The 17,471-nt window shown below is 39.7% G+C and overlaps 2 protein-coding genes and 1 long non-coding RNA gene across 4 annotated transcripts; 2 read left to right on the forward strand and 1 right to left on the reverse strand.

Moving 5' to 3' along the window:
- Window positions 1-142: 142 nt before the first annotated feature.
- slc25a55a (solute carrier family 25 member 55a) lies at window positions 143-5,163 on the forward strand. The gene is made up of 10 exons (XM_058054582.1): window positions 143-290; window positions 865-929; window positions 1,005-1,130; window positions 1,418-1,473; window positions 2,794-2,884; window positions 2,976-3,094; window positions 3,583-3,778; window positions 3,853-4,007; window positions 4,097-4,172; window positions 4,251-5,163. The coding sequence occupies exons 2-10, from the start codon at window positions 910-912 to the stop codon at window positions 4,408-4,410; spliced, it is 999 nt and encodes a 332-aa protein (XP_057910565.1). The 5' UTR covers window positions 143-290; window positions 865-909; the 3' UTR covers window positions 4,411-5,163.
- On the reverse strand, window positions 3,825-13,979 carry tspan2a (tetraspanin 2a). Of its 2 annotated transcripts, XM_058054584.1 has the most exons (8): window positions 13,749-13,973; window positions 9,999-10,101; window positions 6,491-6,588; window positions 6,299-6,373; window positions 6,126-6,218; window positions 5,986-6,057; window positions 5,809-5,892; window positions 3,867-5,747 (listed from the first exon to the last, which is right to left on the reverse strand). In XM_058054584.1, exons 1-8 carry the CDS (start codon window positions 13,815-13,817, stop codon window positions 5,682-5,684), a joined length of 660 nt encoding a protein of 219 aa, XP_057910567.1. In that variant the 5' UTR covers window positions 13,818-13,973; the 3' UTR covers window positions 3,867-5,681. The 2 variants fall into 2 exon arrangements, with proteins under 2 accessions (XP_057910566.1, XP_057910567.1); XM_058054583.1 differs by having other exon boundaries at window positions 3,825-5,747; window positions 5,809-6,057; window positions 13,749-13,979.
- LOC131105984 (uncharacterized) lies at window positions 9,428-12,046 on the forward strand. Its single transcript, XR_009120038.1, has 3 exons — window positions 9,428-9,522; window positions 9,969-10,126; window positions 10,301-12,046. It is a non-coding gene; the product is annotated as an uncharacterized LOC131105984 (long non-coding RNA).
- Window positions 13,980-17,471: the final 3,492 nt, after the last annotated feature.

Genomic DNA, 17,471 nt, shown 5'->3' on the forward strand with positions numbered 1-17,471 from the left:
AGATTCTTTTTGAATGATTTTTTCATTTACGCCCTTCTCTCTCAGGCCAGGCCATCGTCCAATGACAGTGGGCGTTTAAAGCAGCCAATCAATGTCAAGTATGCAAACCAACGAAACGCTGATTGGTCTGTTGGTGGTGAAAGGGGCAGACGTTGTGGCGAGTCTTACTCGCTTAAGAATCAATGGAATTTTCCACTCCTTTCTAGAATTTCTCAAGCGGACGACGCTTAGTGAAGGACGTTTCTTAACGACAACGAATTTTAAGAAGAACGACTCGCCAAGTCTATAAGGTGAGGGGATTTGTTTCGTATTATTTAGCGTGTGTCTTTTGTTGTTTTTAAACGTAGCACTTTGCCGTTATTTTCGTCATTTGTCCTGTTTGTGATGACTCGACGCCTCTCACCCACTGATGCAACATTAGCTAACTGTTACTTAAAAAACTCCTTTTCCATGACATGCGTTTGTTATTTTTATCCATATCTTATCTTTTTAGGTAAAGCTAGTTTACTCGTGTATTTTCCTTACCATGAATTGTGTTAAAAGCAATTGCTACTGCACTCGTAATTAAGTGTCTTGAAGTTGCGCGTTTTAAAGCGCAAAAAAAGGTTTTAATGTTAGTATTCAACTGGTTTGTAAACTAGATATTCTTTATGTTGCCGCTCGTCTACACCGAGTAGCGTTTGTTGCCTCGCTGCCATTTATGGTGTTCCGGAATGCGAAACAGGACACGCCCACGGTTGTAACACAGTGACGTCACTGGAGAGAAACGCATATAAGCCTTCAGCTGTCGGTAGCTTTACCTTTACCAGTACTGGCAGTTAGGCGTAACCTATTCTCAAGTAACGTGACTTTTTATCTATTCAGGCCTCTACTCCTAGCTTCCATTCAACAAATAAGCTCACAGTCATCATGTCTCAGCAGCACATCAGGTATGTAAAGTCTCTCATCTCATCATTTGCACTGTGTAGAACTGTTGATTTAATGTAATGTTTTGTTCCTCACAGCCTCCCAGCCAAGCTCATAAATGGCGGCATTGCCGGCATCGTTGGGGTCACATGCGTCTTCCCCATTGACTTGGCAAAGACCAGGTTACAGAACCAGAGGCAAGGTCAGCAGGTCTACAAGAGCATGTGAGTATGCAGAACACAGGATGAAAGCCTTACCCAATGCGCATTCCTGAGGTGTCGCACCCTCACTGTACCGCTTTTTTGAAATGCAGCATTGTCTAATCTAATCCCGGCACAATTGATTGGATGTGAATGGTGGGAATTCCTGAAATTCCATGGCACTTATTTTACATGCTGTTGTCTGGCTTAAACACATTAGTGGAAGACAAGCTGTTTTCCCCTAAAGTAACTAAACATTCTACAACATTTATTGTGCATTTTATTTATTCATTTATTTTTATTTTTTTTAGGATGGACTGCCTTGTCAAAACAGTTCGATCAGAGGGCTACTTTGGAATGTACAGAGGTAAGATTTCTGCACAAACAATCACTAGACTTTAATCATGACTAGAAATGGTAAGAGAGGGACTATTTTTAGGGATATTTTAAATGAGTGGCTAAAGGGTGACATTGAAAATACAGTGGAAACTCCAAAGTCAAACGTTACAAAACAAAATGGTGTTATCATTAAACCTTGTTGTACATACATGAACTGAAATAAAGGAAAATTACTTTGTGATGTGAAGATGATAGATGTGCAAAGAAGCGGAAACGGTAAAGTGTTTACACAGCGATAAAACAGTGTTTTATATTGGAATTAATTCTACATAAAATGTGTATTTACATTAGCTTGCGCTTGGCAAAATTAATTTATTTTTATTTTTTAAAAAGTCATGCAGCCAGACTTCTTGCAGCGAGTTTCATTTCTATGGAAAATAAAAGCAGGATGGTTCGAACACACATTTTTGGGGCATATTTTTGTTTGATTTTGGAGGATCCAGAGTATTTTAAGGGTGGGTACTGCATTAAAATTTTATTGTGGCTGTTTTAGATGTGGCCAAAGTTAAAAGTTTTGTGACATTAACATATGTTTTAGTAATTATCAGTCTTGAGTTTATTTTATTGGATTTAATGAGGAACGTTGAGGCCCTTTATGTTGTTGGGTCTCTACTTGTGTGAGGAATGCTGTTTGTTTGCATCTGTGTTTTTCATATTACAGACGTGGGTCCCCCTGGGATGATATTGAAGGCTAGCCGATAAGGCGCAGCCACGCTGGAGGCAAATCATTAATGGTTCTTACTATATTGCTCTATTCAAAACTACAGGCAACATATGTTGTTTTTGCCATCTAAGTGTCCCCTCTCTCTCTCTCTGCTCTGTTCCTTCCAGACTATGAAGTGTGTCTTTGTAGGCTTTGTTTGAGCATGCAAATGAATCGAGTGGTGAAAACTCACGAGATCCATTTTGCCCAAAGTCTGAGCACACTGACCAGTCAACTGTTTGTCCGCTACTGTCACTAACATCTTTTACGTTGTCTGCTGCGTCTGTGCATCTTTTTTTGTGTCGCCACACAATGTGGGGCTGTGCTCTTAAAGCTACTTCCTGTTCTGTTTGCATCTTAGTCTTTTTTTATTCTGTCATCATGTCTGTCTCTGAAACCTCCTTTCTTGAACTCCTCCTCTTTCTTTGACTGAAACTCAATGTCAACCTATTTTGTTTTATTAGCCTCATATAGGACTCTTGACATTCTAGTGTTGTAATGATAATGGTGGGGAATGTTTGTTTTGTGCATGTGTGAAAGTCACGGTGGCAAGTTGGGTTCTAATTTTTGTTTTTCCTCCCTCAGGCGCAGCTGTGAATTTGACTTTGGTGACCCCCGAGAAGGCCATTAAGTTGGCTGCTAACGACTTCTTCCGCCAACATTTTGCAAAAACCGGGTGTGTTTTTCATGCATCAGCTGTTGTACATAAGATCTGTTGTTGTTATATGTATTATAAAGGCTGACTTGTGTGTTTTTTTTCTTTCCAGTCAGGGGTTGACTGTGTTCAAAGAGATGCTGGCTGGTTGTGGTGCAGGCATGTGTCAAGTCATTGTCACCACACCCATGGAGATGCTCAAGATACAGTTGCAAGATGCTGGCCGACTTGGTAGGGACACATAGCATTGGAAGGCTAAATATGAAAATGGTTTAATTTTTTTTATTAATTTGATGTATGATTACACCTCTATCGATTAGTGCCTAGCAGGGCTTCTCAATTATTTTCTTATTGAACCTGTGATATGTATCTGTACAAACCACTGTTCGAGTTGCTGGCCTCAGCATTGTTCAAGACAACTAGCCGTTTGTAATACAAAATGATGGAACAACAAACTTGCCACTCCGCACAGTGGACAGTAGTTTGGTGCATTAGCATGGAAGCAACAAAAAAAAACTTCCAAAATTGATATACATTTACTGGTGTGATACCGTACAATTCAAGTTATTAACAAAAACAAACAAAAGGCGTGTGTTTATTCAGGTTCATGGTTGGGAACCCCCGGTTTAAATCATAAGACAATGTTTCCATTGCACAACATCAATGTTGAATATGAACTGTTGTCACTCACATATGTGTATGTTCTCTTCTTGCCATAGCTGCCCAGCAACAAAAACCCATCATTGCATCTCCCACAAAGCTGGTAGCCACCAACACTCTGCTCAGCCGTTCCTACAACTCCTGCACTCTGGTGGCGCCTACCCGGGCCGTATCTGCTACGCAGATTGCCAAGGAACTCCTCCAGACGCAAGGCATCCAGGGCCTCTACAAAGGCCTGGGGGCAACACTGATGAGGTACCTACTTATCCCCCCCCCCCAAACAAACTACTGTGTCTTCAAATTGAAAGCATATTCTCTTCTGTTCTCAGGGATGTTCCTTTTTCCGTCGTCTACTTCCCCTTGTTTGCTAACCTGAACAAGCTGGGCAAACCGAGTGCTGACAAGTCCTCTCCCTTCTACTGGGCCTTCCTCTCAGGCTGCATTGCAGGTTCTACCGCTGCAGTGGCGGTCAACCCCTGTGACGGTGAGTCCTCAAGGTCCTTATGTCTGCCATAAACTGCTGAATCACTCCTATACTATTCCCTCCAACATGCTGTCTTTTGTTGTTTCCAGTGGTGAAGACCAGACTGCAGTCTCTCAGCAAAGGCTCGACTGAGGAGACGTACAGCGGAGTAGTGGACTGCGTGAGGTGAGGCACTTACCTACAACCTAAAATACAGATTTTCAACCTTCATCAAAATGACGTCATTGTGCTTTGTGTCCACAGTCAAATAATACGCAAGGAGGGACCGTCAGCCCTCCTGAAGGGTGCCGGCTGCCGGGCCCTGGTCATCGCACCGCTGTTTGGAATCGCACAGGTCATGTACTTTGTTGGCGTTGGCGAATACATACTGGACAACTCTCCTCTCAGTATGCTGTCGCCATGAGAGCACGCCCGCCATGCAGGGACCTTTTGAGAACAAGGATGGGCCAACTGGCAGCTACGATCTATCAGTTTACATCCCCCCAAAAAAGCGAGGACGGAAAGGTTCCAGGTGTATGCCGATAACTGTGTTGCACTTAAACACTTTGACTTAACTCACTCAGCCATGGCCCACGTTTGCACTTGATGCTTGTCGTAGCCTTACTGGGTTCACGGGCGCAGAGTGGTAGTGTTACTCCTCTGTGGTTGGTCCTAAATGTTCTTTTGCCCTCCCTCCATGAGGGTAGGAGGAGCTGGGAAGCCGCTCAATCAAAAGAGACTGTCCAGTTTCTTTTCCAGTGCTTTCCAGTTTCAATATATGACTTGCTATATTTTGAGTGACTGAATGCAGTAGTGTGCAGCTATCTTTGTGTGTTTCTGTTACAGAGGCTTCATTGAAGCAAAAATAGCAAGGGCCTTTTTTGTTACTTTCCATCAATGCCGACACGGGACCACGCTGTCGTCGCATCACTGTGAATCCTACGTCCCTTCAGAGACGCATCCATGCACATGTTTATTAATATGTGTAATGTCCACATAGTCAATCAAGTCTATTTGCATATGCATCTTAACACATTTCAGTCATCCCGGCGTGATGCCTTTTGAGTGAAATATGACTTGTTACACTGGTTTTTTTTTTGTATTGTGTATGAATATATACATAAAAATGCAATGTACTGTACTGTTTTGGTATTAGTGCATTTATTGAAACTTGAAACTCTTGCTGTTTTTTGTTCTATTTTTACAGTCAAATGTCAAAATGGGTCCTTGGGGTAATGACTGAGCTGAAATGTCAAGAGGTTTGCTCTTAATTTTACACTTTTTTTACAATCCACATTTGTTGACAGCCAAAATAATATGCATTGATGACAGATTTTGTTATATACTTGATTGATGTAACACCTTTCAAATATCCTCTCTATTGTGCTTTTATAGCTGGTGTGGTAGCAGTAATATGTACACATTGAATTTAAATAAGACAGTTAGCTGCACCAAGATGTAGGCACATACAGTACATTCTATAGAGGCAGGCTTGTCCTCAAAACATTGAGGCACGCAGGCTTATAAAGGACATAATAGGCAGTGTCCATATCTACAGCAGGAATAGAAGTCCCAAATCTTGAATGCTGCATATTTTGACAAAGGAATGTCACAGAACTGTGCCACAAGCAGAGATGAGATGTGTTACGTGGAAAAGTTGAGAGGAGGGGCTTTACAGGGGGACCAGAGGTCATCTTATATGACTTCCCTGCTGTTCCTGATGGCACAACACAGCACCATGCTGAAGATCATCCCTAGGATCTGGCACATTGAGAACATGTTAAAACATCACTTGACAGCTAAACATTCAATATATTCTCACCATTACTCCACCGATGCCAATCCCAACGTATCCGATGATATGCAGCTTCTCGTTAAAGAAGTCTGTGATAGCGCTCAGACAGTCCTTCAAATGATAAAAGCATGTAAACATGAAGTGCTCGTCTTCTAGTCGAGTGTACTCATGTGGACGAAAGACATCATAAGCATGCATCTTCACCTTGGTTTCCTCTGGAGCATCTTCACAAAGGGCGGATGAAGCCGCTGACACTGAGCCGCCGCAACAGTTAAGCTGCATGAAAATTAAATATGTATTAAACCCATGCAATGCGTTCAAATGTGATTACAGCGTTGACTCACAGTTTTGTGATACATGAGCGCAATGGCGGTTGCGTTGGGGTTGGATACGTCTCCAATGGAACTGCTGTAGAACTTTTGTACCTCCTCCACTATCTGTAAACACAAAGAACATGCACGCTCATTTCTACATTTAAACAGCACATGCTGTTTTTTGTGTTTTATTTATTTTTTACCTGTTCCTTGTTTATGAATCCAAACACACCAGCTGCAATCTCTGCAGCAAAAATGATCAGCAGGCAGGCAAAGAACTGCAACACAGGATGAGAAAGTAGTTAATTGTACTTATATTAAAATATAATATGTTTCTGCATAAAATAATATGGTTACTTATTAAAATGATATTTAAGTGTGTGGATTTAACTCACCGAGGCAAGAAGACACTGAGATTCACGAATGGCCCCGAAACAACCAAAGAAGCCGACCAGCATCATTAACCCTCCGGTACCCAATAGAATGTACACAGCTGTGGATGAAAAAAACAACAAAAACATTATTACATGTAATTTGTATATTATAATATATATATATTTTAAAAATCATTATTATTATCATTGATTCTCGCCAAAATTGTATGAGAACATCCTTGGAAGCATGTTACTATGTTGCACAGCAATAGACAAAAAAACAGACTTTAAATAAAATATTTTTATCATGTCATAACTCATCAGTGTGTGCATATCTTCACTGACTGACATGACTGCAGTTCAGCTTTTCACCACAAGAGAGCAGTAGCGTAACCCTTTCTGTTGCTGCTCTTTTGTTCCGAGCAGTGGCTAGCATGTTAGCATGTTTAGCTAGCGTGTGTGCGTACTAAAGCTCCCACAGTGCACTATTTTAAAGGATTAAACCACAAAGAGGCGGTGGTGATTAGTGTGTTGGGATGTCGTCACCTTGTTTCAGTGTAAGCCAACACCACCAGGCGTGGCTGTGCCTCCCTGAGGCCTCAGGGCCGAGCCGAGGGCTTCATCTGCGGCCCTCAAGAGCAAACGCTGCATATATTTTAATGAATCCATGTGGGAGAGCAGCAAGCTGTTGTTTTCCTACTGTTGGGTGAGCTCCGGAACTATTGTATTGGAGGTAAACATAATATTAACAACATAATATATTTTGTTATCCGTTTGGTTACTTATATATATGTGTGTATATGTATATGTGTGTATTTTGACTGTATGTGACACAAAAAATGAAAGTCAGCCCTGGAATTAAACCCTCATATTATTACTCAAATTTGTATTTGTAGAATAGATCTATTTACTTCACTTTTCTGACCTATAAATGTTGTTAGAATGTTGTATCCTCGTGTTAAATTATGCCAAAGTTTCAGATAATGAGTTTTGCACCAGTGGCATCATTAGGGCCTATTTTAGGGGGTCTTCCGCCCCCCCCCCAAAAATGTTCTTAAGTCCCCCTAAATAATTAGATATTTTTTGATTTAAAAAAAAAAACTCTGACAAATTTCATATTTTGTCAATATAATGAATGTGAGTGTGAATGGTTGTTTGTCTATGTGTGCCCTGTGATTGGCTGGCGACCAGTCCAGGGTGTACCCCGCCTCTCACCCGAAGACATCTGGGATAGGCTCCAGCACCCCCTGCAACCCTCGTGAGGATAAGCGGTAGAAAATGAATAATATAATATAATATAATATAATATAATATAATATAATATAATATAATATAATATAATATAATATAATATAATATAATATAATATATAAGAAGGCTAATACTAGCCTACTGCTACTACTTAGTAGTAGTAATCAGAAGAATAATAATGATGATAGTAATTATAATAGCCTAATTATTAATATAATAATGATCATTATATAATTGATTACTGTCCACTGGACAGAATGGTTGCAGATCTTGAGCAGCGGTTTTGCAGTGTAGATTGTGTGTACTTGTGTAAATTTAATGGTGGCCTAAAACAATTGAGTATCTCTACTAAATCATTCCAAAAATGGGAAAGTTATATCCCGGTTCTTGTTCGTTATTTTTTTGAATGTCTACTACATTCATTCATACCCTGTGCATCTCCGGGGGGCTAATTCAGAACCTCAGATGCCCTCAGAACCTAGTGACGCCCTCGGTTTGCACATTTGGAAGTGAGACCTGAAAAAGTTTGGAATGGCTCTAAATGCTCTGTTTCAGCCGGACTTCCTTACATGGGTGTGCCGGGGTTGTTACATTGTTTCACTGTTCTGATTTCACCATGTTAGCACGGAGTAATGGCTTCCAGGAAATTATTGTTCAAGGACAGCTAACTTTCCTAAAAATCTAATATAATAAAGAAAACAGTTCTGGACTGTTCTGTGAACATGGTTGAAGCTGGACTGAACGAAGACAATTTGAAGCTGAACTACCGCCAAACTGTTGCTGAAGCCCGATGCCTTTCCAACGTTACTTGGTCACCTTGAAGAATCAGAACAGCAAGCAGTAAGTAAGAATATATCAGTGTCCTCACTATTTTGTGTAAGAAAGTGGTTGTATGGATAGCATTAAAAATGTGCATACAGGGAGAGTATTATCTTTGTGTATGCAAATTAGAAGCTCATCGATGTCTAATAGCCTTTTTCATCACAATTGTTGCAATGACGTCCTGCAAAAAACGTATAATGACCAAATTTTCACAACCGATGTTGTGTCAAGATTGTCAGCACTTTGTAAACGCAGACATTCATCCACTTTAAGTCAGGGGTCTCCAGCTAGTAGCTCATAAGCTACTAATAGCTTCAAACCACTTTTTTGGTAGCTCTCCAAGTGTATTCATTTATTATCAACTCCTATACTGACAAAAATACAAATTAGGGTTCGGTAGTAGTTCGGAAGTCCTCGGGAACGCTTGGGAGTGTTACCAATCACAATGCCGTGGTGTGGGTGGAATAAATTTAAATAGACCATTTTGGAAATCCAAGGAAATACAAATCCAAGGAAATACATCTGGAATAGGTGCAGATTCTAGAAGCTCTAGAAGGCTTTCTATGTGGGTTACCATGTGTAGCTGCTCTTTAGGAGTCCACAACTCAATACAAAGGACCAAATATGATTTGTAGAAAATGAATGAATTTTGTTTTAATTTAATTGAATTGAATCTATTTAAATAGATTTTTATTTAATCTGCAGTTTGTCTGACTTTCATTGCAAATGAGGAGTTTGTCGCGCTAAAAAGCTGTCCTTTCATCTATCACTTTCTCAACAGCTCATCACAAGCCTCCTGACACTTTCTCCAGCTAAAGTGCCTCCAGTGGATGGATGGGTGGGCGGGGAGGGAAGAAGCAGACAGTTCCAGCAGAGATCTAATGACGTGAAGTCACCATGTTAGGTCATGTGGCACACTAGAAAAAAGCCTTGATTCTCATCATCTTCTGCACCCACATGAAAAACCAGAGCCGGAGAAGGTCTTTCATGTTGTTTCCTGTTTGCTTTATGTTTCATTCCTACTCTTTTTACACAATAACAGCACGAGGTGCTTCATGTGTTCCGTTTGGAGAAACAAAGCTGTTTATTGTCAGCCTCATTTGTGGTGTTCTATTAACAGGAAGGAAAAATCAAATCAATGTTTTTAAGACATAAATATTCACTCTACAAGCCTAATAGTCATTTACCACATTGCGGTTGACGCTTTCTCAAACATATTAAAAAAAAAAAAATGAATCATGCTGTTTCATGGTTGAATACAGCCTATTACTAGTCAAAAAATGTCATCATTTATAGCTTGAACACCACTGCTGCTATATAAGCTATTTTTGTTGAAAATAATTTCATCTCCAAAATGGTGTCGCTGCAAAATAAGTTTGGGAACCACTGCGCTAGGATATTGGAATGACATTTTGGGTTGTTTTAGGGCATCTGAGGAGACGGACAGGTCACCTACCGACGAAGAAGGTATCAGGAGCATCATCGCCTGTCAGCAGCTTCCCTGTTTCGGAATCAAAGCGAAGCCAAAGTCCAACAGCCAGTACCAATAAGCCAGATAGCTGAGGAGCAAACACATGCATTATGGTGAGTACTGTGCATTTTGTTGTTATATAATTTCAAAGAAAATACTTTATTTCAAAACATACCATGTCGTACTTATTAAGATTCTGTAGGCGGTGACCTTGTGTTTGTTTGTGATGCTCGCTGCGTGCATTCTTCTTTCTACCGATGCCATGAATGTTAATGCTCGGTCTCCAGGTTTGCTATAAGCTTATTCATTGGACTTTACACCCCATAATGGATGCAGTGGTTGCAACTCGTACTTGATGTTCCTCAGCCTGTCAAGGATTGTTGCATTATGTCAGGAAGAAGATTGAAGGACAAATCTGGACTGCTCTCGTCTCTGCTAATCATAATTCTCAATCCATGCTCAACTTAATTATTATTGCTCTATACCAAACATGAACGCTGTTTATTTTGTATTTTGTAAGTATTAGTGGGTAGCAGATGTCAAATGTCAATGTAGTCCAAGTATATTTTCAATTCTCAATTTTGAAACTTTTATGAACTGTTGTACTGTATTAGTCCGCACTAGCCAGAACCCCATTGATTTTGGTGTATGTTTGATTTTAAAAGGCCAAAGGTTTAATCAGTTTTCCACCTACCCTCTTCCAAACCTTAGACATAATAGTACTTTACAAGGGCAAGAACCCAGTTCATTTTTAAGTATATTGTCTCAAATTGTTGATTTCATTTTTTTGTTATTATGAAGTGCACAAATTAAGATATGTTTTGTTTTCACCTTCCTACCAGTCCCAATTTTCAACAAATAATCTGTAATATGCCAGAAGAAGAATCCTGTTTATGATGATTATTTTCAAAATTCTATTTATCGCTATGCCAAAGCGGGTAACATCCTATTGATTATAAGAGCTTTGCCCCAAAATGGCCGAAAAATGTAATCAATGATGGCCTCTCAGTGTGACCACAATGTAACCGTCATCCCTTAGCATCACTGCTCCAGCTCCCATAATGCACTTGGGTCCACAGGCTGTGCCAGCCTCACAGCATGGTGGCAGTGGTGTGTGTGTGTGTGAGGGGGGCTGACGTAACTCAGGCTGGCATTGGCTGCCTGCCCCCGTTGGCTCCCCACTTGCCAAAATAACAGCGTCCATAGTACATGCACGCCCCTTTTGGACAGCCAGCACAAGAGCTGCGCTATCAGTCCCACGGCGCCTTGCAACAAAGAGCCGCTGTCCCTTTTTATTGCACACAAATAGCCATTTTACACAGCAGCCAGGCGTGAATGTAAGTGTTTAAATGGGACTCGAATGCTCTCTAGTCTATCACTGTCAGTGTGCAAAGTCCATTTATTGAATTTAATGACATCCGACACAAAGATTATAATGATGACTTTATCCCATATCCTTGTATTATTGTGCTTGTGCATTATTTACTGGAGATTTTTTTTCTAATATTTATTCCCTCTCAGACAGCATAACAACAACGTCAATATTAGTATATAATAGTATATAAGATAGGGTAAAATGCACAAACTTCTATAGTGGACGACTGTGTGGTCAACACTGGTATTAAAAGTTATGGCTGTAGGCAACCTCTTAATGTTATGTGCTGCACAAGTAGATGCATTTGAAGCATCAGTGGTCAGCATCCAGCAGTTCTGTCTACCTCTGCATGGGCTTTAAAGTGTTGTTACTCAGCTGTTGGTCTTTTGTAGCAATAAAAAGTTAGAAAAGTTAGCGATGCTGCGTCTGTTGCTGAAGCAAAATTGCCCACTGATGTATTGCATCAATAAATGTATGGATTTTTGCATTCTAACAGAAAAAACACACAATCTATGGTGATAAATTAAGAGTAAAACGGAATTTAAAAAAAAAATGTAAATGGAAAAATCTGAATACGTGGGAAAAAAAAATATTGAGAAAAATAAAACTGATTTAATAGGGCCCTAGATGTGGATGCCAACAACACCAATACGTGCTTTCCAGGGTATGATGGGAATAACGACACCACACCGCCGTCATCGTGAAAGCAGAAAGGTACACACGTTTATATCAACGAGCATCTGACAAAGCACAATGCCAACATTGCCAAGGAAGCAGGGGAAATGATTGTGTGCACGTCTTGTTTGACCCTTGGCGCACACCGTAGTTTGAGAAAAGCTCTCTTGACAAAACCAAAGTTATTTGCATCTACTATCGCTGTGAGTTGACTTGTCACAGATTTTTTGCTTTGAACAGCAAGCTAAAATTTGGGTTACTAGATAGTTACCGGCAGGCATAGTCCAGGACGGCTATTTAGGGGGCTTGTGTCAATGTGGCAAAGGTGGAAGTGAGTGAGCATGCTCACAGCCAGTAACGGCTCACAATGGAATTGGGTAGTGTTTTTATTTTCATCTATTAGCGATCTATTAGCATCTGTGTTTGAACTGCTGTGTTATAAAAGTAATAAAAGTTGAAATACCCACAATTACATTTGAGATTATTACTTGGTTATTTATTTATATTAACTAATTCTATTTGAATGATGCACAGTTTACATTACTAATGTGTACTTGTACATTGTGTTCATTTTTCATACATTGAGATCCATTTAAAAGCTTTAAAATTATCTTTCAACGGTACACTTATTGTAAATAAAAACTTCGTTCTATCTGTGATTAATTACGAGTTAACTATGGACAACATGTGGTTAATCGTGATTAAATATTTTTGATCGATTTGTAAGCCCTAATTATTAACATTCATCTATTCATCAGTTTTCTATGCCGCTTGTCCTCACTTGGCTAATGGAGGGTGATGGAGCCTATACTAGCTGAACTCGGGCGAGAGGCGGGGTAAACCCTGGACGGGTCGCCAGCCAATCACAGGGCATGAATGTGGAATGTGGAACGTGGGAGGAAACCGGAGTACCCGCAGAAAACCCACGCATGCACGGGAAGAACATGCAAACTCCACACAGAGATGGAGGGAATTGAACACGGGCCTCCTAGCTGTGAGGCCTTTGCGCTAACCACTCAACCACCATGCATCCCTGCTATTTATTCCCTTTCCTGAAAACTATACACGCTTTATAGTGTCATTATTTTAACTCCTACTTATTTTAACACCATCCCTTCTTTTCGCACAGGAAGTGACAAAGTGTAAATGACAAAACATTATTCTAAGTTTATAAATAATAAATATAAAATATAAAGTGTCAAAGGCTTGCTGTGTATGAATTAGCATTAATAGACATGGAGAAGGCGTTTGATTAAATAAGTTCTGCTTCTTCCTACTCCTTTACATGTTGGAATTGTGCAAATGTAACCATGTGATGTTCCTTCATGTAACTTACATACCAGACAGGAAGCAAACATTTTTTTCTTATCTTAGCACACCCAAAACAGACCAAAACATATGAACCAAAAACAGATTAAGTCTATATTTTGCAGTGCAACATGCACTACACTATCATTCCATAGCATGGCATAAAAGATGCGTTTAGGGCGTATAACGCCTACATAGATCACTTAAATTATGATTTAATTGACAAAATAATATAACAGTGTGTTCTTGTGCACCACACTAGCTCCATTGACACAATAAATCATTATCATATAATCCCAATGGACAACTTTTAATATAAAAAAGGATGCCATTTCTGTCACTGACCACACACCCCCAAGCTGTTGAAATGGACTCACCCAGAAGATGAAGTTGAAGACGAACAGCAGATATTTCACGCATTTCATCCCTCCGTGCACTTTACTCATGATGCCACCTGATCTGATCCCAACCGAGCCCAGCCGAGTCGAGTCGTGATTGATCGCCAGTGTAGTCAGTCAGCTCCGTGAGATGAGATGTGCGCGTTCACGCTCGTTGTCTCCCGACGACGACGACGACGACTCGGAGCGTGAGAGCCCAGCAGCTAAGCCCCACCCATCATTGTTTGCGTGTGCGTGTTTGTGTGTGAGTGCGTGTTTGTGTGTCCCAGGGTGGCGTAAACAGCATCACTAACAACAGATGAACATATATTCATTTATATTTATTAATGGACTTTAATCACTGACAGTCCTGTGAGAAAGGTATACATTCAGCAATATCTTTATTATTGTGGTTATCAGTAGAGGTGAGTGGATGGGTCTAAATATTAATAGTATCAATACTATTCAGTTTTGGCTAGATCCTAGTGTAATGAGATATATATAATTTCAGTTATTCTCTGTTTAAGTATACCATATATATATTGTCATACAATGGTGTTAAACAGATGTGGATTTTTTGCACGTTTGTCATAGTTAAATGTTTCAGATTCATTCATTCATTTTCTACCGCTTTTCCTCACAAGGGTCGCGGGGGATGCTGGAGCCTATCCCAGCTGTCTTCAGGCGAGAGGCGGGGTGTCCAGCCAATCACAGGGCACATATAGACAAACAACCATTCACACTCACATTCATACCTATGGACAATTTGGAGTCACCAATTAACCTAGCATGTTTTTGGAATGTGGGAGGAAACCGGAGTACCCGGAGAAAACCCACGCATGCACGGGGAGAACATGCAAACTCCACACAGTGATGGCCCAGGGTGGAATTGAACCCTGGTCTCCTAGCTGTGAGGTCTGCGCACTAACCACTAGACCGCCGTGCCGCCCCAGATGAAATTAATTATGATAAAATGTTGAAAATACTTCATTTTAAACTCATATTGGTACTTGTATTGTATATTTACCCTTTGAGTATTAAGTTGCTGTGTAATGAGTTTAGCATTCTTTGTAAGATGACAGACTGTTATGTTGACTAATTATGTTGACTCCTGCGATTTCCAATGGATTGGCAAGACCACCATAAGCTTTCCAATCAACTGTACCAATAGTCAAGGATTCATCTGAAACCAAAAGTGGTTGTCTTGCGTCAAAATATTAGTCATCTTTGTCAGAATGGTGCACAATGTAAATGACAGTGTCAATCAAGGGAAGAAAACCTTATGAGGCAACTTTTAGTCTGCATTCAATTCTTTCCCACATTGTTTATTGTGAAAATATGGGCTCTAGCGTATACTTAAAACACAGCAACAACAAGTTAAACCAGCTGAGGGACTTTTTTTTTGTAATTTGAGGCTTAACTGGGCTTGAAAAGTGCAACCCTACATGATGTTGGCATTTTTGGTAAATAAGCTACATTAGCACGTAGCTTCAAGCCAAACACTAGTGATGTGTCGGTGACCAATAAATCGGCTTTAAGAGCCGTATTTGAAAAGAACGCCGGGAGAGCCGACTTGTGTCGTTAGGAGCCAATTGGAAGCTGATTAGTTTTTTCTTAGTCTTTCTTTTTTCTGTTAAAGGCCAATGTCATTAGTCAAGATGTGTGGCGGCGTGTGTGTCCACAGGGTTAAACACACGCTGTGGTGCTTTTAGAGCCGATTCGTTCCTGAGAAATTTGTTTTATGTCCACATGTCTATTTTCAGCATGTCTGCATGATGCTATGCCAGTTCATACATATACAAGATGGCATATGGGGCATCTGGGGTGCCACTGTGGGCCCAGTAGGGGGTAATCTCCGGTTCATTCGTTCTGATATTCCACTAGCCATCATTTGTTCAATGATAAACTCATGTAGGTAGCAAACAGTAACCTGCCGGAATGTCGTCAATGTACACTACCGTTCAAAAATTTGGGATCACTTGGAATTTTTTTGTCCAGTCTGAGATATGGCTTTTTCTTGGGAGTCCTGCTATGAAGTCCAGCATCCTGAAGTTGCCGTTTCACTGTTGATACTGACACTGGTGTTTGACGGCTACTATTTAGTACAACCTGTGAGGCGTCTTTGTCTTAAACTACACACTCTCAGATATTTGTCTTTTGTCTCTTTTTATGTCCTTGTTAGACCCAGTTTGTGCTGCTCTCTAAGATTTTTAGGTGGCTTTTCTAATAATCTATTAGCCTTATAAAAGGATGAATTTGGATTAGCAGTCATACCCGGAGATTGATGCAGAGGACTGACAGTTGTTGATAGTAGGCCTCTATGCAAAAATGTAGATCGTTCTTTTCATTTGATTCATTTTAATTGATTGTGAGATGGATAAAAATGTTTGTGAAATGCATGAAAATGGGTTTTTCTTTGGAAAACAAAGACATTTGCAAGTGATCCCAAACTTCTCAATATGTTGTGTATGCTGAAGGACATCGATATTGTGCAAGAGCAGAGGGTCACATTGTGTAAATATACCGCTTCCTGTTATTATTTGCCTTTATTTATTAGCATCATATGCTGTTTTTTAGGGGTTGGTAAAATATAAAATTGCATTCCATGCATTGTAATTGATCAATCCCTGTCTAACATTTTATTTTGAAAAAAATGAAAAATGACATGAAAAGTAAAAGTAAAAGTATTCTTTTTTCCTAGCCAATTACAGTAACCCTTCACTGTAGACTGACTAATAGCTTTTCCAACTTTGGGACATATAATAGATTTCCACATGTTTAAAAACCATGCTGAATCGATTCTTTCTTTTTATTTAGTGAGTTATAGTTTTTCAGCCTTATATCAGCACTTGTAGAGTGAGAGTTATGACGTAATTTCTCCACAAGAGGTCAGTGTTGTGTTTTAAATTTGATGCAGGGTGGCAGGTAAACAAAACTTGAGCAGTGAGCATTTGGCTTCACATTACTAATAGCGCGCCATAACGTATATAAGCCAATAATATCTTTTTTTATTTCACTCACTCTCCTTTATTATCCTATTTAGTTACATATGAGAATTTGACAAACTAATAAAGATGATAATTGCTTCAGCACTCCTCTTTACTAGATGTTGTGCAACCAGTGTAAATCACTGCCAACATATAAAAAGTTATTATTTACCTACTACAGCCAAAGCTGATTTATGGGAAATGTTATTCTAGTGTTACTTATACTATGAAGAGTGGAAAGTTAAAATTACAGTAAATTGAACCCATATGTATTTTTTTTTGTATTCATTCCCCGCCAAATCTAGTCCAAAATATATTTTATGATTGAACTAAACTAGACTCCATACATTCAAGAAACACACAATATGTATGTAAGTATTTAATAAATAATCAACATTTAATGAAATGTTTTCCTCATATCAGGCCTGGGCCAAAGAGTACTATAGAAACACTTACAGTATGAGTGTGTTGTTGTGTTGAGGATTGCTGTTGTCGCCACTTAGCTGCCTCAAAAGCTTGTCAAGTTGAAACCTGCCGTTTTGGAGGAAAGCTATGTTCTGTTCAACGATTCTTTACTTGTCTGTATCATTAAAATATCCTGAAACTTCTTACAGGGTTTTTTACACTAGCAGCTTGAATCCAGCAACATTTGAAATAGTCATAAACATTCAATAGAGTGTGAGTAAGTAAGTCCCTTGTATTTTGTAAAATGGAAAAGTCCAAGTATAACTCTGTT

The sequence above is a fragment of the Doryrhamphus excisus genome, chromosome 18 (genome assembly GCF_030265055.1).
Source record: "Doryrhamphus excisus isolate RoL2022-K1 chromosome 18, RoL_Dexc_1.0, whole genome shotgun sequence".
Lineage (NCBI taxonomy): Eukaryota > Metazoa > Chordata > Actinopteri > Syngnathiformes > Syngnathidae > Doryrhamphus > Doryrhamphus excisus.

What these genes read in the sequence shown, in the direction of transcription:
- slc25a55a (XM_058054582.1), top strand. Translation starts at nt 910, where the DNA reads ATGTCTCAGCAGCACATCAG. An exon ending in ATGTCTCAGCAGCACATCAG is followed by an intron (nt 930 to 1,004) that starts GTATGTAAAGTC and finishes TGTTCCTCACAG; the next exon opens with CCTCCCAGCCAAGCTCATAA. An exon ending in GCAAGATGCTGGCCGACTTG is followed by an intron (nt 3,095 to 3,582) that starts GTAGGGACACAT and finishes TTCTTGCCATAG; the next exon opens with CTGCCCAGCAACAAAAACCC.
- tspan2a (XM_058054583.1), bottom strand. Translation starts at nt 13,817, where the DNA reads ATGAGTAAAGTGCACGGAGGGATGAAATGCGTGAAATATCTGCTGTTC. An exon ending in TCTTCAACTTCATCTTCTGG is followed by an intron (nt 10,102 to 13,748) that starts GTGAGTCCATTT and finishes TTTGCTCCTCAG; the next exon opens with CTATCTGGCTTATTGGTACT. An exon ending in TCCTGATACCTTCTTCGTCG is followed by an intron (nt 6,589 to 9,998) that starts GTAGGTGACCTG and finishes TTTCATCCACAG; the next exon opens with CTGTGTACATTCTATTGGGT.